The sequence below is a fragment of the Mustela erminea genome, chromosome X, assembly GCF_009829155.1.
Source record: "Mustela erminea isolate mMusErm1 chromosome X, mMusErm1.Pri, whole genome shotgun sequence".
In the NCBI taxonomy this organism is placed as follows: Eukaryota; Metazoa; Chordata; class Mammalia; order Carnivora; family Mustelidae; genus Mustela; species Mustela erminea.
The window spans coordinates 67,232,416-67,257,392 of NC_045635.1; the positions used below are offsets into that span (position 1 = coordinate 67,232,416).

At 36.0% G+C, this 24,977-nt stretch overlaps 1 protein-coding gene and 1 pseudogene across 7 annotated transcripts in view; one reads left to right on the top strand and one right to left on the bottom strand.

Annotated features, from left to right (window-relative positions):
- The window catches only part of BRWD3 (bromodomain and WD repeat domain containing 3), a 214,615-nt gene that overhangs the window by 62,217 nt on the left and 127,421 nt on the right, over positions 1–24,977 (bottom strand). For all 7 annotated transcript variants that reach the window (XM_032329766.1, XM_032329764.1, XM_032329765.1 and 4 more), the window contains 7 exons: positions 18,093–18,260; positions 15,920–16,103; positions 15,261–15,354; positions 13,194–13,343; positions 11,620–11,696; positions 10,868–11,036; positions 9,879–9,992 (listed from right to left, as the gene is read on the bottom strand). In XM_032329766.1, the coding sequence (XP_032185657.1) occupies positions 9,879–9,992; positions 10,868–11,036; positions 11,620–11,696; positions 13,194–13,343; positions 15,261–15,354; positions 15,920–16,103; positions 18,093–18,260 (956 nt within the window). The remainder of the gene's footprint in view (positions 1–9,878; positions 9,993–10,867; positions 11,037–11,619; positions 11,697–13,193; positions 13,344–15,260; positions 15,355–15,919; positions 16,104–18,092; positions 18,261–24,977) is intronic.
- LOC116583805 lies at positions 17,180–17,271 on the top strand (annotated as a pseudogene).

Consider the following 24,977-nt stretch of genomic DNA (forward strand, 5'->3'; position numbering starts at 1 on the left):
AAAAGCAAAGATAAACTATTAGGACCACATCAAAATAAAATGTTTCTGTGCAGCAAAGGCAACAATCAACAAAGCTAAAAGGCAAACCACAGAATGGGAAAATATATTTGCAAATGACATGTCTGCTAAAGGGTTAATATCTAAAACATATAAAGAAGTTATAACATTCAAAACCCAAAAAACAAATAATACAATTAAAAAATGGACAGAAGATATGAATAGACAATTTTTCAAAGAAGACACCCAGATGTCCAACACATGTGAAAAGATACTCAACATTACTCATCATTGGGGAAATGATAATCAAAATTACCATGAGATACCACCTCACACAAGTTAGAATGGCTACAATCAACAACACAAGAAACAAGAAGTCTTGGCAAGGGTGTGGAGAAAAGGGCCCCTTCCTGCATTGTTGGTGGGAATGCAAAGTGGTGCAGTCACTGTGGAAAACAGTAAGGAGGGTCCCCAAAAAGTTAGAAATAAAATTACCCTAGGATACAGAATTTAACCTACTAGATATTTACCTAAAGAATACAAAAAATACTAATTTAAGTGGATACATGCACCCCAATGTTTATTACGGTATTATGCACAAAGGCCAAATTGTGGAAACAGCTCATGTGCCCCCTGACTTATGTATGGATAAAGCTTTATCCATACACAATGGAATATTACTCAGACACTGAAAAGATGGAATTTTGCCATTTTCAAGGACATACACTTACCTAGAAAATATTATGGTAAGTGAAATAAGTCAGTCAGAGAAATACAAATACCATATGAATTCACTCATATGTGGAATTTAAGAAACAAAACAAAGTAGCAAAGTGAAAAAAAGAGCAAGGGAAATCAGGAAAGAGACTTAACTAGGGAGAACAAACTGATGGTTACTAGAGGGGAGGTAGGGGGATGGGTTAAATAGGTGCTAGAGATTATGGCGCACACTTGTGATGAGCACCAGGTATCATATGGAAGTACTGAATCAATATACTGCATACTTGAAATAAACTAATATAAAACTATACATCAAGTAACTGGGATTAAAATAAAATCTTAAAAAATTTACTCCCCTAAAGCCTACATAAGAATAGGCAATAAGTTCAACAAATAATGATTTTGAATATGCCCCTGAAAAAGTTCTTTAGGTTCTTTTTTAAAAATATACCATTCATCAGAGCATGTTCTACTAAAACAACCACACAAAAAAGCATTGCTCCAAATTTCAATACTCGTTTGAAGACAAAATTATGAAAGAGAATCAGCAAGTAAGTATAAGACTAATTGATCACAGAGGAGGAGTCAAGATGCTGGAGAAGTAGCAGGCTGAGACGACATCAGGTAGCAGGAGATCAGTTAGATAGCTTATCAAAACATTCCAAACACCTACAAATCCAACAGGAGATTGAAGAGAAGAAGGGCAACAATTCTAGAAAGAGAAAATCGATCACTTTCTGAAAGGTAGGACCTGCAGAGAAGTGAATCCAAAGCGATGGGAAGATAGACTGCCGGGGGAGGGGCTGGCTCCTGGCAAGCGGCAGAGCAATGGAGCACAAAATCAGAACTTTTAAAAGTCTGCTCCACGGAGGGACATCGCTCCAGAGACAAAACCGGGGTGAATCCCACGCAGAAACAGCATGGTCTCAGGTCCAGCGGGATCACAGAAGGATCGGGGGTGTCTGAGTGTCGCAGAGCTCACAGGTGTTAGAGCAGGTAAGCCAGCTACAGACACAGAGCCGAGGAGTGAGCTCTCAACACGGGGTTACGCTAAACTATGATCTGTGGCAAAGGCCATGGCTCTGTTAGTGGGGACCCCACAAGATCTAGAGAGACACCCCTGGAAGAGTGCAGGGATCTGCGGGGTTTGGAGACTCCAGGAGGGGCTGTGTGCCAGAGACAGCTGTGTGCCAGAGACAGAAATGCTTGGTCACAGGCTGGGTGAGCTCGGAGTGCAGCTGGAGGCCGGGAAGACAGGAGTGATTGAGGGCTTTTCTCCAAAGGCACACTGAGGAGTGGAGGCCCGAGCTCTCGGCTCCTCCAGGCCAGAGACTGGGAGGCCGCCATTTTCATTCCCATCCTCTGGAACTCTATGGAAAGTGTTCAGGGAACAAAAGCTCCCCAAAGCGAACCAGAGCGGATTACTTGGCCTGGCCCAAGGTAACGGCGGTATAATACCGCCTCAGGCAAAGACACTTGAGAATCACTACAACAGGCCCCTCCCCAAGAAGATCAGCAAGAAATCCAGCAGAGACCAAGTTCACTGACCAAGGAGAACAGCGGAATTCCAGAGGAGGGGAAAGCAAAGCATGGAATTCATAGCTTTCTCCCCATGATTCTTAAGTCTTGCAAAGTTAATTAATATTTTTAATTTTTTTTTCTTCTGCTAATTTTTTTAACTTTTACCCTTTCCTATTTTAACATTTTTTAACTAGTTTATCTTAACAATACCTTCCAAAAAAAATCATTTTTGAACTTTCATTACTATAGTCATATTTTATACTTCATTGTATCTAACTTTATTTTTTGTGTACACATAGGATTTTTTCTTCTAAAAAAATTCTGGGATACAACTTCTTCTAACAGATAAAAATATAGCCTAAATCTAGCACAGGGCTTTGTTTTAATCTCCAGCCTGAGCAAATTCTCTGCACTTTCTTTTTCTTTATTCTTCCAAACAACTTATCTTATCAACACCTTTAAAGAATTTTTTAAAAAAATTCATCTTTATAGTCATATTCCATCCCTGCACCATGTTTACCTTATATATGTTTTTCATTCTTTAAAATTTTGGGAGGTAGTTTCTTCTAAAAGACCAAACTACTCGCAAAATTAAGTGCATGACCCTGTTCTATTCACCAGTCTAATATATATGTATATTCATTTTTATATTTTTCTTTATTCTTTTTATTTTTTTAATTTATTTTTTCTTTTTTAAATTTTTTTTTCTGAACTTCTTTTTATCCCTTTCTTCCCCCCACGATTTGGGGTCTCTTCTGATTTGGTTGAGGCACATGTTCCTGTGGTCTTTGCCACCCTTTTAGTATTTTATTTATTCCTTCATATATTCTTATCTGGATAAAATGACAAGGTGGAAAAACTTACCAAAAAAAAAAAAAAGAAACAGGCAGTACCGAAGGCGAGGGACCTAATCAATACAGACATTGGCAATATGTCAGATCTAGAGTTTAGAATGACAATTCTCAGGGTGCTAGCCAGGCTCAAAAAAGGCATGGAAGATATTGGAGAAACCCGGTCTGGAGAGATAAAAGCCTTTTCTGGAGAAATAAAAGAACTAAAATCTAAGCAAGTTCAAATCAAAAAAGCTATTAATGAGGTGCAATAAAAAATGGAGGCTCTTACTGTTAGGAAAAACGAGGCAGAAGAGAGGATTAGTGATATAGAAGACCAAATGACAGAGAATAAAGAAGCTGAGCAAAAGAGAGACAAACAATTACTGGACCGCTAGGGGAGAATTCGAGAGATAAGTGATACCAAAAGATGAAACAACATTAGAATAATTGGGATTCCAGAAGAAGAAAAAAGAGAGAGAGGAGCAGAAGGTATATTGGAAAGAATTATTGTAGAATATTTCCCTAATACGGTAAAAAGAACAAGCATTAAAATCCAGCAGGCATAGAGAACCCCCTCAAAATCAATAAAAACAGGTCCACACCCCATCATCCAATAGTAAAATTTACAAGTATTAGCGACAAAAACAAAATCCTGAAAGCAGCGGGGGACAAGAAGTCAGTAACATACAATGGTAAAAATATTAGATTGGCAGAGTACTTATCCATAGAGACCTGGCAGGCCAGAAAGAAGTGACATTATATATTCACACCACTAAACGAGAAAACATGCAGTCAAGAATACTATATCCACTTAGGCTATCATTGAAAATAGAAGGAGAGGTAAAAAGCTTCCTGGACAACATAAACTAAAAGAATCTGTAAACACCAAACCGGATCTACAGGAAATATTGAAAGGGGTCCTCTAAGCAAAAAGAGAACCTAAATGTAGTAGATCAGAATGGAGCAGAGACAATATACAGTAATAGTCACCTCACAGGCAATACAATGGCACCAAATTCATATCACTCAATAGTTACCCTGAATGTAAATGGGCTAAATGCCCCAATCAAAAGACACAGGGTATCAGAATGGATAAAAAATACCATCAATATGCTGTCTAGAAGAAACTCATTTTAGACCCAAAGACACCTCCTGATTTAAAGTGAGGGGGTGGAAAATGATTTACCATGCTAATGAACACCAGAAGAAAGCTGGGGTGGCAATCCTTGTATCACATCAATTAGATTCTAAGCCAAAGACTATAATAAGAGATGAGGAAGGACACTATATCATACCTGAATGGTCTGTCCAACAAGAAGATCTAACAATTTTTAATATCTATGCCCCTAACATGGGAACAGACAACTACATAAACCAATTAATAATAAAATCAAAGAAATGCACCAACAATAATACAGTAGTAGTAGGGGGACTTTAACACTCTTCTCACTGAAATGGACAGACCATCCAAGCAAAAGATCAAGAAAATAAAGGCCTTAAATGATACACTGGACCAGACGGACATCACAGATATATTCAGAACATTCCATCCCAGAGCAACAGAACACACATTCTTCTCTAGTGCATGTGCAACATTCTCCAGAATAAATCACATCCTGGGTCATAAATCAGGACTCAACTGGTATCAAAAGATTGGGATCATTCCCTGCATATTTTCAGACCACAATGCTCTAAAGCTAGAACTCAATCACAAGAGGAAATTTGGAGAGAATCCAAATACATGGAGAATAAAGAGCATCCTTCTAAAGAATGAATGGGTCAACCAGGAAATTAAAGAATAGTTGAAAAAAATCATGGAAACAAATGATAATGAAAACACAACGGTTCAAAATCTGTGGGACACAGCAAAGGAAGTCCTGGAAGGAAAATATACAGTGATACAAGCCTCTCTCAAGAAACAAGAAAGGTCTCAAATATACAACCTAACCCTACACCTGAAGGAGATGGAGGAAGAACAACAAAGAAAGCCTAAACCTAGTAGAAGAGAAATAATAAAGATCAGAGCAGAAATCAATGAACGAGAAGCCAAAAGAACAGTAGAACAAATCAATGAAACTAGGAGGTGGTTCTCTGAATGAATTAATCTGATGGATACACCACTGGCCAGACTTATCAAAAAGAAAAGAGAAAAGACCCAAATAAATAAAATCATGAATGAAAGAGGAAAAATCACAACCAACACCAAAGAAATACAAACCATTATAAGAACATACTATGAGCAACTCTATGCCAACAAATTTGACAATCTGGAAGAAATGGATGCATTCCTAGAGACATATAAACGACCACAACTGAACCAGGAAGAAACAGAAAACCTGAACAGACACATAACCAGTAAGGAGATTGAAGGAGTCATCAAATATCTCCCAACAAACAAGAGCCCAGGGCCAGAAGGCTTCCCAGGGAAATTCTACCAAACAGTTAGAGAAGAATTAATTCCTATTCTCCTGAAACTCTTCCAAAAAGTAGAAATGGAAGGAAAACTTCCAAACTCATTTTATGAGGCCAGCATCACCCTGATCCCCAAACCAGACAAGGATCGCATCAAAAAGGAGAATTACAGACCAATATCCTTGATGAACACAGATGCGAAAATTCTCACCAAAATACTAGCCAATAGGATCCAACAGTACATTAAAAGGATTATTCACCACCACCAAGTGGGATTTATTCCAGGGCTGCAAGGTTGGTTCAACATCTGCGAATCAATCAATGTGATACAATACATTAATAAAAGAAAGAACAAGAACCATATGATACTCTCCATAGATGCTGAAAAAGCAATTGACAAAGTGCAGCATCCCTTCCTGATCAACACTCTTCAAAGTGTAGGGATAGAGGGCATATACCTCAATATCATCAAAGCCATCTATGAAAAACCCACTGCAAATATCATGCTCAATGGAGAAAAACTGAGAGCATTTCCGCTAAGATCAGGAACACGGCAGGGATGTCCATTATCACCACTGCTATTCAACATAGTACTAGAAGTCCTAGCCTCAGCAATCAGACAACAGAAAGAAATTAAAGGCATCCAAATCGACAAAGAAGAAGTCAAACTATCACTCTTTGCAGATGATATGATACTATATGTGGAAAACCCAAAAGACTCCACTCCAAAACTGCTAGAACTTGTACAGGAATTCAGTAAAGTGTCAGCATATAAAATCAATGCACAGAAATCAGTTGCATTTCTTTACACCAACAACAAGACAGAAGAAAGAGAAATCAAGGAGTCAATCCCATTTACAATTGCACCCAAAACCATTAAGATACCTAGGAATAAACTTAACCAAAGAGGCAAACAATCTATACTCAGAAAACTATAAAGTCCTCATGAAAGAAATTGAGGAAAACACAAAGAAATGGAAACATGTCCCATGCTCCTGGATTGGAAGAACAAATACTGTGAAAATGTCTAGCTACCTAAAGCAATCTACACATTTAATGCAATCCCTATTAAAGTCCCATCCATTTTTTCCAGAGAAACGGAACAAATGATCCTAAAATTTGTATGGAACCAGAAAAGACCTCGAATAGCCAGAGGAATTTTCAAAAAGAAAGCCAAAGTTGGTGGCATCACAATTCCAGACTTCAAGTTCTACTACAAAATTGTCATCATCAACTCAGTATGGTCCTGGCAGAAAAACAGACACATAGATCAGTGGAATAGAATAGAGAGCCCAGAAATTAGACCCTCAACTCTATGGTCAACTAATCTTCGACAAAGCAGGAAAGAATGTCCAATGAAAAAAAGACAGCCTCTTCAACAAATGGTGTTGGGAAAATTGGACAGCCACATGCACGAAAAATGAAACTGGACCACTTCCTTACACCACACACAAAAATAGACTCAAAATGGATGAAGGACCTCAATGTGAGAAAGGAATCCATCAGAATCCTTGGGGAGAACACAGGCAGCAACATCTTTGACCTCAGCTGCAGCAACTTCTTCCTAGGAGCATCGCCAAAGGCAAGGGAAGCAAGGGCAAAAATGAACTATTGGGACTACATCAACATCAAAAGCTTTTGCACAGCAAAGGAAACAGTTAACAAAACTAAAAGACAACTGACAGAATGGGAGAAGATATTTGCAAACGACATATCAGATAAAGGGGTGGTATCCAAAATCTATAAAGAGCTTAGCAAACTCAACACACAAAGAACAAAGAATCCAATCAAGAAATGGGAAGAGGACATGAACAGACATTTCTGCAAAGAAGATATCCAGATGGCCAACAGACACATGAAAAAGTGCTCCACATAACTCGGCATCAGGGAAATACAAATCAAAACCACAAGGAGATACCACCTCACACCAGTCAGATTGGCTAAAATTAACAAGTCAGAAATGACAGATGCTGGCAAGGATGCGCAGAAAAGGGAACCCTCCTACACTGTTAGTGGGAATGCAAGCTGATGCAATTACTCTGGAAAATGGCATGAAGGTTTCTCAAAAAGTTGAAAATAGAGCTACCCTAGGACCCAGCAATTGCACTATTGGGTATTTACCCTAAAGATACAAACGTAGTGATCCAAAAGTGGCACGTGCACCTGAATGTTTATAGCAGTAATGCCCACAATAGCCAAACTATGGAAAGAACCTAGATGTCCATCAACAGATGAATGGATAAAGAAGATATGGTATATATATATATATATATATATATATATATATATATATATATATACACACACAATGAAATAGTATGCAGCCATCAAAAGAAATGAAATCATGCTATTTGCAACGGCGTGGATAGAATGAGAGGGTATTATGCTTAGCGAAATAAGTCGATCACAGAAAGACAACTATAATATTATCTCCCTGATATGAGAAGTGGAGATGCAACGTGGGGAGTTTGGGGGGTTGGAAAAGAAGAAATGAAACAAGATGGCATCAGGAGGGGGACAAAGCATAAGATACTCTTAATTTCACAAAGCAAACTGAGGTGTGCCGGGGGAGGGGGACAGGGAGAAGGTGGTGGGCTTTTAAACATTGGGGAGGGTACGTGCTATGGTGAGTGCTGTTAAGTGTGTAAACCTGGCAGTCACAGACCTGTACCCCGGGGCTAATAATACATTATATGTTACTTTAAAAAAATAAAGCACCAAGCCAGCTAAAAATCAGCCTTGTTTTTAAATATTTCTTGAATAAATGAAAATAATTTTTCTCTGAAAAAAAAAGAGACTACTTGATCACTATGTCTGGTATAAGATATCTATAAATGTCAGTTACAGAGGCATTTGGTGAAATTCTTATTGGTCCCATGGCTTTTAAATCCATTTGCAAAGTTTTGCCCCTTTTTTATTATGATGACAATATTACTTTCCTATTATTAGTCTTAAATTAAAAACTGCAAACATTTATTCACTCAGAAATGAATGACTATCAATATATCAGAGAACATACAAGATAATTTTAGTTAAAGTATTGCAATTATTACCATAATTTTCAAAAAGAAAATGAAAATTTTCTCACAAGATAGAATTTAAATCAATTGACTGACCACTGACTAGCATGTTCCATCACGCTCAGCAGGAAGGACTTACTCACAAAATAATATTCTTCTAATCACTGAAAGGGGTAATTGTCCTACAGTATGCATTCTATCAGGTTGATCATGGGCTTTTTTTTTTTAAAGGACTCAAAATACAACTTTATTATTTTAATTTAATTTAATTTATTTTAATTTTTTAATTTATTTTATTTTCAAAATACCACTTTATTTATTAGGACTCAAAATACCACTTTTATCCTACTAAGTTGCAATTAGGCTAAAAATAAATACAATTATTTTCATGAGTTCATAAGCCAATCAATTTATTTAAATAGTCTCTGAGCATCTATTATTTTGGAGATTCTATGCTAAATACTACAAGTGAAATCATTTAAAGCATGAAGTTGAACAGAAATCAAAATGGCTATGTAAAGCAAAATAAGTCAATCAGAGAAAGACAATTATCATATGATCTCGCTGATATGTAGAATTTGAGAAACAAGGCAAGGACTATAGGGGAAGAGAGGAAAAAACGAAACAAGATGAAACCAGTGAGGGAGACAAACCTTAAGAGACTCTTCATCTCAGGAAACAAACTGAGGGTTGCTGGAGTGGGGGAATGGCAATGGGAGGGATGGGGTGGCTGGGTAATGGACAGCGGGGAGGGTATGTGCTATGGAAGCACTGTGAAATGTGTAAGACTGATGAATCACAGACCTGTACCCCTGAAACAATACATTATATGTTAATAATAAAAAAAGAAATCAAAATGACTACAGTAATGCTTCAGTGAAGCTAGATTTTAAAGTAACCTTTTACAACTCTTTTGCAAACCTCCCTTCCTCCCTTCTTAACCTTTTGTTTCAGGAACCTGTTACCACCCTAAAGACATGACAAAACAGCTGGTAGAAAGTACACAATTCCTATCAAAACTGGTTTGATTTTATATTTCCCTAAACACCCCTATCCCCTTCTTCTAGTGAAACTGCAGTTTTTGAAGGCCATAGCCTGCTGTAGCTGCCTTTGCCTGGGAAGGTTAATAAAGCTACTGTTCCTCTTTACCCAAACTCTGTCTTCAAGTTATATGTTTCTGAAGTACAGAGGTAGGTCTTTGACAACATTAAGGATAAAAAAATTATTAAGATTCCATCCATATATAACAGAGGTGGGCAGTAAAGACAGTGTACATATAACTATAATAGAATTGAGAATATAAATGCCCTAAGACTGACTAAAGTGAGTGTTCTTGAGGTTCTAAGAGAAAAAGATTATAACAGGTAACAATTACCTCATCTCCCATCTGTGGGACAAATGGGGAACGTCGTGGTATGGTATCCAAAATCCACTGAGGGGCAAACCATTCTTCATTGGGTTCACCTGCCATAGAAAGCAGTCCTCCTTTCTAAAATATAGTTCACAAATATATAAACCATAAATATATGAATAGTAGTATGAAAAAAAACAGAATGTTAAAAAAAATCATGTTATAATAAAACCTAAAATATACAAATTTTAAACATTTCATTTATCAATTACAATTATGTACAATCTTGTACCAATAAAATAGTGAAGTGAATTCTTTAATATTTGCTCAATTTTGGCTGACAGATAATAATATGACATTATATACTATGTAAGAACCACAAATTTTCAAGTCCCCAAAATACTATGTGAATTTGAGTATAAGTAACACGGGATCTTTTTGCCAATAAAATGGTGACAAGAAGATAATTCTACTAAAGCAACAGGATACTGGATACCTGATACATTGTACATATGTACAATATGTACATAACTAATTTTTAAAATAATATTTAAATAACTGTGTGGATTAAGTCTTTACCTGAAATTATAGTGAGGAAGAGAAACCATCATTGGGATGAAATAAAAACATATAAAGAAATGGAAGAACCCCTATAAGATTTATTATACCCTTCCATTTTAAAAGTCAAAAATGCATAGAAATTTATGACCAGAAACATGACAAGAATAACGTTTTATACTACAGTAGCTTATTACTTAAAACTCAACTATATTTTAAAAAGTAATTATCAATATTTTAATTTAACAATAACTAAATAATAATGTATATATTCTAGCCTCTACTTTTGATAACTGAAAAAAATTAAAACATCTTTTTATTTTAAAGTCATTTTAAACAGTTTTACTCATTTGCTCAGATGGAATGTTATTTTTAGAGAAAAGTTAAGTGTTACTATTTTTCAAGTGTCAAAGGCAAAAACAATAACAACAGAAACAACTTATAAATTTACAAACCTTCTTTCTAGTTTGTTTAGGTTTCTTTTGCCTTTCTTCTAGTGACTTCAAGTTCTCCTCTTCCGAGCTGCTGCATATTTTCCGTGTTGCCTGTCTGGTTTGTCTTTTTGGAGGTTGCAAATTTATTCCAGCATCTGCTGTCCAATCAGAATATTCACTTGATGAATCACTATAAATATATCAAAATTATGAATATATAAGTTTAGGAAAGGAATAGTTTTGTCTCCTAATTTAAAGATGATCATTTTGTAATAAAACAGCATTATAAAAGACATGACTTGATTTTGTTCTAACTGAACAGAAAAAATATCAATACAGATTTTAGATCATTAAGTGATTTCAGTGAAAACCTTCTTGGATAAAGTATAATGGTTAGCTTCCCATAAAAGAATTTAAAATTAAAAATTCCTGTCCAAGTAACAAAAGCCTCTTTAAATAAAGATGCCCCTAATCCCTAGAATGTTAAATGTAGCTGTTTTAAAACTCAACTAAATAAATATAGCCTGCTAAGATGCAGAATCTTGGATTTACAAAGCATCTTATTTTACAAATGAGGAAAGTAAAGCCCATAGTGACATGCCCAAAAAGATACTGGTAGAATCAGGATGAAAGAAGTCTCTGAATATCCAACCCAGTACTCTTTCTACTATAAAATACTATTTTAACTCTGGTTTTACCAAATTCCTCCTAGAACATAATTTCACATTAAAATGGTCAGATAATTTTGACCAAATCAAAACCATTAAAACTACCTGGAAGAACTTTCACTTTGCCATTCAATAACAGGATCCTCTACAGAAGCATCACTTGTGCCAATTGTTTCATCTTCCTGCAACAAGGAACCAGCAGTTGAGATAAATGGTTATTAACTAGCATATTATTAATTAGCACATACTACCTATTTTATAACACTTTTTGTATTTCCTCTAACCAAAACAACAATCCAGGTAAAATGAACATAATTAGGGGCACCTGGCTTAGGAGGTTGAATGTCCGACTCGGTTTTGGCTCAGGTCATGATCTCATGGTGGTGGGATTGAGCTACACGTCAGGCTCTGCACTCAGTGGTGAGTCTACTTGAGATTTTCACTCTCCTCTCCCCCTGAACCTTGCCCCACTCTCCCTTTCTCTCTCTCTAATAAATAAATAAATAAATTTTAAAAAATAATCATTTTTCTACATATATCTATAACTCACAATTAAGCCTACCAGGTATTTAAAACCTTCTAACATCTACTATCTTATTGATATGGGACATCTTTTATTACTTCAAAGACTGAACAGACTCCTTAAGGTTCCCAGATATAATCCTCTTAAATATTAAAACCATTGCTTAAAAAAATATATCTGTATGCCTCTGCCAAGTTAATGTAATTACTCTTCATAAAATAATCTTTTTATTACGTAAAATTTCAAACATTCCAAAGTAGAGGGAATAAATTACTCTTGTGTACACAATCTCCAGTATAGACAATAACTCACTGCCTATCATGTTTTATCTGTACCATCACCAACTGCCTCATACCCAAGAGATTATTTCAAAGTAAATCCTTACCAAAAAAAGCATTTTAACTATAAACATTTAATAAGATTATGATTCTTTTTAAACACAAAACCATACCACTATTACGACCTTAGAAAGGAAATAGTCCTCAATACCTGACTATTCCTTTTAGTTCAAGATTTTCACAGGTGAAGGAGAAGAGGAAGGACATCACTGGTAAGAATTAAAGAGCTGTGAATGCTGGAAGAATAATAGGAGGGCCATATATTATCAATGAATAATTAAGCCCACATTATCCACTTAATAATGAAAGTTGTTAAGAGAACAAAAGGAAAGGACTGGAGAAGAGAAGAAAAGAATTGGTAAACTCTATTCTATTACCATAAAAATGTAGGTCTGAAAAAAGCCATCACTTCATAATCTCCATACTAATGAAGTCAACAATAACGGAAAATGTGCCTTTCTGCTGATTACACAGAAACCAGTTCCCGGACTGTAAATTAGTTATTATTGTTTATATTCTACTTCTTATTTATGGGCAGATTTCTTTTCACTCTTTTCTCATTGTCCCAAAGTTAAACTTACTGGCATATTTGATACTCTCAAACAAGATAGTATCTTAGGTATAAATCAGAGAAGATACCTAAAGGAATTCAATGTAATGTTCAAATTTGCCTATTAAATACCTTACTAATGGAAAATCTTAAAAGAAAATCATTAAAATTAGTTTCTATTAAAATCACTATCAAAAGTAAACCCAAGGTAATGATACTAACTGGTAAACAAAAAATTACACTGAGTAAATAATTGCAGATATCTAACCTCTGAGGAGCTGTCTGAGTCTTCCTGTACACCTGAATTTTGACACGATGCTTGCGAATTATGCTCTATGTTGGACCGTGTTTGGTAAGTATGTTGACGTTTGCGCTGTGTCCTCCGTAAAGACCGCCCACAGCTAGGCTGATAATCAGTCTGTAAAACAGAAAGAAAATTTCGAAAAATGAAAGGCCTGGAGTGCCTGGGTGGCTCAGATGGTTACGTGTCTGCCTTTGGCTCAGCTCATAATCTCAGGGTCCTGGGATCGATCCCCATATTGGGTTCCCTGCTCAGTGCAGAGCCTGCTTCTCCACCTTTCTCTGCTATTTCCTCTGCTTGTGCTCTCTGGCTCTATCCCTCTGTCAAATAAATAAAATAAAAATCTAAAAAGAAATGAAAGGCTCAATGAACAAACACAAATATATAAAGCAAATAATTTGGGTGGGGGAGGGGAAAGGGATAGATGTAATAATTAGGAATAAATCCCCAAAAAGAAAATATAAGATATATCTATATATATTTCAGCTATTTTCCATTAATATTTATTACTCTCCTATTTCAAAAATTTTGTGATCAAATTAAAGAGTGTGCTGAAAGTTTGGGCTGCAAGAATGGGCCCACTCAGAATTTACATATACTGTATTACTCACAATTTATTGCAAGATAAAGCAAGATATATATACCATACCTATGTATATGTAATTCTTAAAATAATATGTACTTCTTTGTTCATTAAAAAAACTACATTTAATAAACTGGTAAAATATTTAATTTTTAACAACTTAAAGCAAAAACTATTTTCTTCTAACCTTTGCAAGTATAAAATATTAATGATATTACCTTATGTTAAACTTACAACCATAGCATGTTATCAGGAGTAAACAAGTTTAAAAGTAATAAATAAATCAGTAACAAGGACTAGTTTCTTGCCCCATATGTAAATATTTCTCATTTTTGATATAAATAAAAATGTTTATAGACCCAACAACCCTGTTTATTATTAGTAGTCTCAGACAATTATGATATTTAAAAAATCAGCTTAGCAGGAGAAAATAATACAAATCATAGATCTGAGTCATTCAAAATGTCTAAGAAAATAACATTAAGAGAGAACATCAAATAAGCTACCAAACCTCAACAGAAATTAAGAAAGTGGGCATCAAAACGATCTAAGGATATTTAAAGATATTCATAAGATACTTACCTAAAATTGTGTTTATCAATACTGAAAAAAAAACATTTAAAATTCAGTGCCCATTGCCTAGATTTCTTTAATAAAATTAAAATCACCTAGACTCTCCAAATTACCATACTTTTTAGGAGTTACAGTTAGATCTGGGAATAAGAATATACATACATCGTTATGCAACTAGTTTGTTCGATCTCAGAATACTAGTAAGGGGTTTACTACGTACCTAATGAAGTATAGGAATCTGACTCCCTGCCTAGCTGTTTCTACTGGGAATATGAATCTTCCCAATGTATAGATCAGATTGTGCTTCTATATGATTAGGTAGGCCAAGAGTGGGTCTTTCTGTAAAGGGGCAGAGTGTAAATGGTTTTGGCTCTGCAGGTCATATGATCTCTGTTATAACTACTCAACTCGATAGTGTGAAATCAGCCATAGATAATATATTAATTAGTAAGTGTGGCTGTGTTCCAATAAAACTTTTATTAACAGGAACAGGCTATAGACTAGATTTAGACCATGCATAGTAGTTTGTCAACCTCTGACCTAGGATATCTAAACATTTATTTTATACTGTGATTAGTGACCAGCCAACAATTTTAAGGTTTTACTCTAACCATATGAAGATGTTATTTTAATACAAATGTTTTATATCTACAATGACCACATGTCCTAAATTTTAGAGGACAGTCCTGACTTTGAGTGATTTTATTTTTATTAATAATTGCCATATATTTCAATTTCAGGATTAAAAAACAGGTTATCCATACATGTAGTTAGCTAGCAAAATAGCCCCTTAATACATAATTGCTACCTTCGAAAAACCCAGTATCTGCAAATACTTACAAGTAGTGTAACCCAATGGACTGTAAAACTAAACTTACCCTTTGGGTAGTATAAGATGGCTTTTTCTTCTTTTCAACTGTATAAAGACTGATTTCTATGTCACCTTTTGCAGTTCGACATTCTTCCTGAACCCTAATAACAAAGGTCAAAGTGACAGAAAATCATAAAAATAAAACCAACAGTCTAAAGGTCAGATAACAAAAATATCTTCAAATGTAAAATTTTCCATTTTAACTATTTTTAGGTGTATGTTAATGACATTTACAAAGTTGTGTAACCACCATCACCACTCTTTCCAAAACTTTTTCATCACTCCAAACTTTGTAACAGTTAAGCAGTAACTCTCAAATTCTCCTTCTATCAGTCCTTATTAACTTCTAATAAACTTTATGTCTCTATAAATTTGCTTTCTCTATATATATCATATAAGTGGAATCATATGTTATGTTTTTACTATTTATCCACGTGAGAGCAGTTATTAGAACTTCATTCTTTTTTTTTATGACTGAGCAATATTCCATTTTATGTATATATCACATTTTGTTTATCCATCCATTTGAGGACAGACACTGGAGTTATTTCTACTGTTCTGGTATTGTGAATAATACAGCAATGAACATTGGCATACAAGTATCTATTTGACTTCCTAAACAATAAAGTTCTCAATTTTCTTATCAATGCTATCTTATTGACTCACCTGCTAACTCCACTATTTAGTTCATTGACCACCACTCTTCTGCTCCATGCCATGAGATCTCGTTCAGTGGCCATCTGGCTTCGAGGAGCATTGTTGTGCATTTGTCGGACACCTTCAATCTGACCACTGCGTCGAAGCCCAATATTGGGGGATGAATATATGTCCATATTTGGACTTCTCAGAGCTAAAATAAAAAGAAAGGTACCACTTTCTCTGAGTAAAGGCACAAATTTTTAGAGATCAGTACTCCAGAATAGGAAAGTCTAAGATGGTACTTTTAGACAATATTGCTATATTTTTGTTCTACATTTTCTGTACCACCCTGAATAAAGCAAGGCACTAAATAATTGTTTAAAGTTTCTATCACTCTTTTAAATTTTTTCAAAGTACATTCATATCTGTCATCTAGTAAATACTGAGGAAATACAAAAAGTATATTTAATATGATTTGGTAGATTCACAAATGTTTAATAGTACTATTTCAGAAAGCAGCTTTTAATCTAAATCCTGCATTAAGCCCATGAAAAGGTCTATGAATAAAATTTCAATAGGCTTTCGAATGTAGTAATAAGAGAAAAAATATAAGCAAAAAATATTTTTTACTATCAAAATTTCATTTTCAAAACTGGTAACCAATGAAAGAAAGGGGAAATAAAGTAATGAAACCTTTTTTAAGCACCTAGACATTCTCTGTTAATTTATTTTGTTGTATTTGCAAATAAAATAAAAATGGAAATTGCATGATTCACTCAACTGTTAAAATAAGCACTCAGGAAAGACAATAAAAATAAACATTGGAAACAAAAGTCAGTGGGGTCGCTTTTACTATGGCATTTCAAATCTATCAACAGAAATCTAGTATTGAGGGTAGAGCTGAATGTGGATTTCATTAATGAATCTCTAAATCAGGGTTCTAAGAAAGTTTTATGTCAAGAAACAAAGAGGGCCTGGTTATGTAGGATTATCAGCTCACTTCTTGTTTTGTTCCAGGTTAAGGAAAGCCAATCTGAGCTAGATGCTCCTTGGGTGAACAAAGAATGTTTTTATTTTAATTTTATGGGATACTTAAGAATCAGGAAATGAGTATAATACCTTGTGAATCATGTCTAATTTAAATTGTTTTATTCAATTCTTGGACTCCAAAAGCTATGATACCCAAATAAACCCCAATTATATGAATGTAAAAAGAAACACATGCCAAAATCCCTTAAGATGGCATTTTGGAATACAACTAAGTTCTTGATAAAAGTAAAATTGATGGTGCTCACTTTGGCAGCACTTATATTGAAATGATACAAAGAAGATTAGCATGGCCCCTGAGGATGACAGGCAATGAAGTATTCCATCATTAAAAGAAAAAAAGTAAAACTGACAGAAGCTAAGATTTATATAAAATTCAGATATATAGGGCACCTGGGTACCTCAGTTGGTTGGGCATCTGCCTTCAGCTTGGTTCATGATCCTAGAGTCCCAGGATCAAGTCCTGCACTGGGCTCCCTGCTCAGCAAGGGAGTCTGCTTCTCCATTTGGCCCTCCCACCTCTCGTGCTTTCTCTCTCACTCATTCTTTCTCAAATAAATAAATAAAATCTTTAAAAGATTCAGATGTATAGTCACATTTCATGTAAAGTGAAGAAAAGATACAATAAATTAGAATACTGCTAGTATTTAAACTGTTGTGAAAATCAATCCACAAGTTGCATCTGTATTTCCTATGAATAGGGCTTATCTTCCAGTGTATTTTTGTAAATTCAAGAGTTGAAGGAGATAATGTTGCCTTTTTTTTTTCTTCAACAAAGGTGGATAAAATTTTTCTTAGTTATTTTTACATTCAAGTGGTTTTAATTTTGAAAACATTATAGGCTGGTTCTTCTTTTACAAAAATCATGTACTTACTACAGTACCTCATTTACTATAACAAAAGTGAAGACTGAAAATACATTCTTGAGTTAAGAGAAAACAGTATATTAAAATATACCACCCATATTTCGTGAGATACATTAAGACCTTTAGCCACAAATGACAATGAGATTACGGCACTTCAGTGTATTTGATATCACAATTTTAAATTAATAAAAATGTTCTTATTTAAAAACCTAAAATGTTCCTTACATGTGATTACTTAGTGCAAATAAAATGAATAAAGTATATCTATCACATATATACATACTTACCACCATTAGCAGAATATGATCTATTAACTGGAAAATGTGGAACATCTCCTTCATTAATTAGTCTAAGATCTTGTTCTCTCTGTAGCTCCCTGATTATCCCATCAAGAATGCTTTCGTCTTGGTCATTGGTTTGTTGTCCAATTACTTGTTCTACCACCTCACCATCACCTTAATGAGACCAAAGATATAAAGCCACAAAATTTTAAATAACCTAAATGGAGTAAAACAATATAGTAAATACAGTAAAAACAAACTTAATCTATAACTTTTTAGATAAATACTAAAAATAAGATTAAAATGAAAATAAAACATATATCAAACAGTACTTATAAAGAACTTTTAAATTTTATTTTTTCAGTGTTCCAAGATTCACTGTTTATGCACCACACATTGCTCCATGCAATATGTGCCCTCCTTAATATGCACCACAAGGCTCACCCATCCCCCCACCCCACTAAAACCCTCAGTTTGTTTCTCAGAGTCCACAGTCTCTCATGGTTTGTCTCCCCCTCTAATTTCCCCCAATTCACTTTTCCCTTCCTTCTCCTAATGTCCTCCATGTTATTCCTTATGGTCCACAAGTAAGTGAAACCATATAATTGACTTTCTCTGCTTGACTTATTTCACTCAGCATAATCTCCTCCAGTCCCCTCCATGTTGATACAAAAGTTGGGTATTCATCCTTTCTGATGGCGGAGTAATATTCCATTGTATGTATGGACCATATCTTCTTTATCCATTTGTCTGTTGAAGGGCATCTTGGCTCTTTCCAGTTTGGAGATTGTGGATACTGCTGCTATGAACATTGGGGTACCTATGGCCTTTCTTTTCACTATATCTATATCTTTGGGGTAAATACCCAGTAGTGCAATTGCAGGGTAATATGGAAGCTCTATTTTTAATTTTTTGAGGAATCTTCACACTGTTTTCCGAAGTGGCTATACCAACTTCCATTCCCACCAACAGTGGAAGAGAGTTCCCCTTTCTCCACATCCTCTCCAACATTTGTTGTTTCCTGTCTTGTTAATCTTTGCTATTCTAACTGGTGTAAGGTGGTATCTCAATGTGGTTTTGATTTGAATTTCCCTGAGGGCTAGTGATGATGCACATTTTTTCATGTGTCTGTTAGCCATTTGTATGTCTTCTTAGGAGAAGTGTCTGTTCATGTCTTCTGCCCATTTTTTGACGTGATTATCTGGTGTGTGTGTGTTGAGTTTGAGAAGTTCTCTATAGATCTTGGATATCAGCCCTTTATCTGTAGTGTCATTTACAAATATCTTCTCCCATTCTGTGGGTTGCCTCTTTGTTTTATTGACAGTTTCCTTTGCTGTGCAGAAGATTTTTATCTTGGCATAGTCCCAAAATTTCATTTTCACTTTTGTTTCCCTTGCCTTTGGGGACGTGTCTTGAAAGCACTTGCTGTAGCCAATGCCGAGGGCTGACTGCCTATGTTCTCCTCTAGGATTTTGATGGATTCCTGTCTCATGTTGATGTCTTTCATCTATTTTGAGTTTATCTTTGTTTATGGTGTAAGAGAATGGCCAAGTTTCATTCTTCTATACATAGCTGTCCAATTTTCCCAGCACCATTTATTGAAGAGACTGTCTTTTTTCCACTGTATATTTTTCCTGCTTTGTCGAAGATTACCTGACCATAGATTTGAAGAACTTTTAAATTGTTTGCTATGTCAGTTTGTGTGTATGTATGATGTAACAAATATCCCCAAATTAGCCATTATTAGGAAGGTCTTAAGGAATAATTATTAAATTATGAATTTCCAAATGTACTTTTTTGATGAAATATTCCAAGCAGAAAGTCCAGAGTAGAGATCTGAGTAAAGTTTAAAGTTCAACTACAGATATAGAAAATGTTCTGCATCATTCTTTCATGAGAATTTCCTTTCCAAAATAAATCAAAATGATTTATTTATTTCAAATACTATCTCTTTTGAAAACACCTCAGTATATTGATAATTACAGAAATTATTTCTATTTATACACTGAAACACAATGATTACATATGAATACTTTATTTATTTCTATACTATTTTTTCTTTTAAAGATTTATTTATTTATACCAGAGTGGGGAGGGAGAGGGGAGAGAAAGAGGGACAAAATCCACAAGCAGACCCTATGCTGAGTATGGAGCCACAGGGGGCTGGATTCTAGGTACCTTAGATCATGACTTGAGACAAAATCAAGAGTCAGATGCTCAATAAATTGAGCCACCCAGGCACCCTTATATTCTTTTTCTTAAATACATCTTAGACATGTTTTTCACCTTGTCCTCTAGTCAGACTAAAAGGTATCCTAAAGAGTAGCCAAGCAGCCAAGTCATCAGGTCTTATAGGAAATTAAATGTGATGAATTAGAGATTTTTTTATTCAAATGTTTTTAGTTTTATCTCCTATTTAATATTCATGCTTTTCACCCTTGTTTACACATATGACATTATAAAAGTTAATATTAGCAAATGTGTAACACTATTGTTCTACAAATCTTTATGAGAGAGTACATAAAAGGATATGTAACATTTCACTCTATAAAAAACAATTCAAATCTTAAATCCCTAGTGAGGAAATAAAATTCCATTTATAAATCAATATCTACCTCATACCTGAAAGAAAACCTACAACTAACAAACTAAGATATGAAGGCATTCTGGTGTGGGGGATGGGGTGTGGGAATCAGAATATGCAAGAGAAATATACAAACAAGAAGATTTGCTATGGAGGGGAAGATGGCTATAGAGTAGGAGGAGACTAGGCTTACTACCTCCTCCCATGAATACAAGTAGGTAAATACCAATTATCCTAAATACTCCAGAAATCGATCTGAAGACTAGCAGAATGAACTTTACAACTAAAGGTGGAGAAGAGACCGCCTCAGAGAAGGCAAGAAGTGCTGAGACACGGTTTGGGATAGAAACAGATTATGGCCACCTTGGTGGGGAGGGAACCAAGGGCATAGAGAAGGGCAAGATACAGAGCAGCACAAAGAAGGGTTCACATGGAAAAGATGAATCCTCGTAGAGACTGGCTTCGTAAGCCAGAGCATGTTAATTTCATGAGTTCTTGAAAATAGTGGGACTTAAAGCCTGTTGTTTTATATAGGTCATCGGGTTGGACATCTGGGAGAGCATGCAAAGCGCTGGGGCTGCTCTTCAAAAAAAATCAAGGCAAACAGCTCATAGACATACAGCACAGAAACCGATCTTAAGAACACCCTGAGGCACACAGTGGGGAGATATCTGCCCATCTCAGAGTGTGTCCCAGAGAGACAGGATACATGGAAAGACCTATATGAGAACAAAATAACTGGCAGCTGCCATTTCCCTCCCAGACCCATCAGCATAAGCACAGGGTCACCTATGGGAAACAGTATAGCACCAGAACTTACTGCCTAAATTGCTTATACCACATCCTACCCCATTGTGCTCAGATGGAACTGACCTTCCACATCACACTTACCACAGTCCCAACACAACAGTTCTTTTCCCTCGGACCAGCCCAAACTCCTGCCAACACTGCATCTCCTGACCCAGGAGTTTTGCAGGACCTGGATTCCAGTGGCAGTGACAAAATACCTCATTTCACAAGCAGACCAGAGCACAAATAGTTAAAGCTGACCATAACAGGCCAAGGACCAAAACTGCAGAAAACAGGAAAAAACAGCATCTACAAAAGATGGGCCTAAAGAATAAAGTGGACAGCACACAACAGCAGAGTGCATGTACCACACATTAGAAAAACTCACTGAAGTGCCAGGGCCTAGGGAAAAGGGGACACTACACTGAAGGGGACTACAAGGATTTCTTCTTCAAAAGGTCAATAACCCCAAGAAGAGGAGACATAGCTGACTTTCCCAACACACAGAAACAGACACTGAGAGGCAAACAAAATGAGAAGTCAGAGGAACTTCTCCCAAATGAAGAAAGAGGACAAAGCCACAGCAAGAGGTCTAAGCAAAACAGATATAAGTAACATGTTTGAGAGAGAATTTAAAGTAATGATTATAATGATACGTATTGGACTTGAGAAAAGAGTGGAAAACATAAGTGAGACACTTAAAAGATAAGGAATAATATGCCAGAGATAAAGGATTCAATAAACAAAATGAATAATACACTTAACAGAATGAGCAGCAGTCTGGAAGAAGCAGAGGAACAAATCAATGACCTAGATGACAATAATGGAAAGTAGTCAAGCTAAACAAAAGAGAGAAAAAAGAATTAGGTAAAAGAATTATGGAGGTCAGTGACTCCATCAAACATAATAAAATTCATATTATGGGAGTCCTAGAAGAAAGAAAGGGAGAAAAGAGGGCAGAGAATATATTAGAAGAATTAATAGCTGAATACTTCCCTAATCTGGGGGAGGAAACAGAAACCCAGATCCGGGAGACACAGAGAACCCCCAACAAAAGAAAAAAAAAAAAAAAAAGCAGATCCACATAAAGGCATATTATAATTAAAATGGAAAAATAGAGTGATAATAAAAAGAAAATTAAGTCAGCAAAACAAAAGAAGACAGTTTCACATAAGGGAAATCCCTTAAGGCTATCAGCAGAATTTTTCAGCAGAAATGTTACAACAAAAAGGGAGTGCCATGATATACTCATAGTACTGAATGGGGAAAATCTTGAGGCAAGAGTACTCTATCAAGCAAGGTTATTTCAGAATAGGAAAGCTAAAGAGTTTATCAGACAAATAAAAACTAATGGAGTTAATGACCAATAAATAAGCTCTGTAAGAAATATTAAAAAGAATCTTGAGTGGAAAGGAAAGACCATTAAGTGACAGTATCAAGTAGGAAATACAAAAGCAGTGAAAATGAATACTTCTGTAAGAAATCAGTCAAGGAAAACACAAAATAAAGGAACACCATATACCTAAAATGTGGGCAGTAAAGAATGGGTTGACTCTTAAATGACTATCAACTTAATATAGATATCTAAAAGATAGTGGTGTAGTAGGTAGACCCTGGACTTGTCTCATTCCTCAAATACAACTAGACAACTATCAAATCACTCTGAATACCCAAGAAATAAACCTGAGGACTGACATAACAAACTCCACAAAGAGAGGGAGAGAAGAGGCACATCAAGAAAGATAGTTGAGCGTTGGGGCGCCTGGGTGGCTCAGTGGGTTAGGCCGCTGCCTTCGGCTCGGGTCATGATCGCAGGGTCCTGGGATCGAGCCCCGCATCGGGCTCTCTGCTCAGCCGGGAGCCTGCTTCCTTCTCTCTCTCTCTGCCTGCCTCTCTGCCTGCTTGTGATCTCTCTCTGTCAAATAAATAAATAAAATCTTTTAAAAAAAAGAAAGATAGTTGAGTGTGAAGACATGGTTTGGGGGAGAAACAGAATGGGTGCTCTGAGGAAAGGGAGTATTGGTCACAGGGAAAGGTAGAAGAGTGAGGAGCACACAGGGAAATAGCAAGGAGAACATTTCCCCAGTCACTGGCTGGGAAAATAAGAAGGGCTGATTTTGTGAGTTTTTGCAACCAGCGGGGTTTGAAGATGGAGGTTTAAAAGTTGGTGGGCCTGGCTGGGATAGAGCCCTGACGGCACTGTGGTGCTCCTGGAGATTAGGTAGGCAAACAACCCTGGGGAAAACAGCATGAAAACTGCAACTGAAAAACACCAGGATACACTGGGAGATATTATTTGCTCTTTTCAGAGTGCTTCTCTGAGAGCAGCAAGCAGAGACCCCTCTCCTGGGACAAAAGAGCTGGCTGGCACCACTTCCCTCCCCTGCCCCTCACATAAACATAAGTCACCTTCAGTAAACAGTACAGTGCCAATGCTGGCTGCCTAACTTGCTTACACCAGGACCCACACCCTTGCACTCTGTCCTTCTAGGAAAAGATTGTCTCGGTCCTAGCACAGCAGGCCCCTTGCCCAGAAGACCAGCAGAAATCCCTGCACACACCACAACTCCTGAGCAAGGAGTTCTGCAAGGCTTCAGTTCTAGTGGAAGTACCACCAAGTCTCATTTAACAAGCAGAACAGAGCACACATAATTAAAACACACCACACTCTGGCCAAGGTACAAACACTGCCCACCACAGGCAAGGAAAACCTCTGAAGAGGAATGGTCTGAAGGACAGGGCAGCTGAAACACAGCAGCAGAGTATACTCAGCACACACCAGAGACATTCCTTGAAGCACCAGGCCTTGGACACTTTATGACTTCTTCATAAACCCATAATTCTCAGGAGCAGGAAGCAATAACAGGCTTTTCTAACACAGAGAAGTAGACAGAGACTTGGAAAAAATGCCAAATTGGAGGAATTCAAACATAAGATAAGGTCATGGCCAGAGATTAAAGAAAAACAGAAATAAGTAATAGGGTAGATGGAGAATTTGAAGCAACAGTCATAAGGATAATCACTGGGCTTGAGAAAAGCCTGGAAGACCTCGGGGAGGCCCTTAACCCAGAGATAAAAGGGTTAAAGAACTGTTAGAAACAAAGAATGCAGTAATTGAGATTCAAAACAAACTGGGTGCAATGAAGTTAATATAGACAGCTATATGCACAAGTGATTCTACATAAACCTAATGATAACCACAAATCAAAAAAACATTAATAGATAGGCAAAGAATAAAGAGAAAGGAATTCAAATACATTACCAAAGCAAATCAGCAAAACTTAAAGAAAGATAAGAGAGGATCAAGAAAAACCTTCAAAATAACCACAATACAAGTAATAAAATAGCAATACTATATATCTATCAATAATAACTTTGATGTAAATGTAAATGGACTAAATGCTCCAATCAAAAGACACAGGGTGACAGAATACACTTAAAAAAAAAAAAAGAGTTATCTATATACTATCTACTGGAGACTCACTTTAAACCTAAAGATAGATGCAGACTGAAAGTGA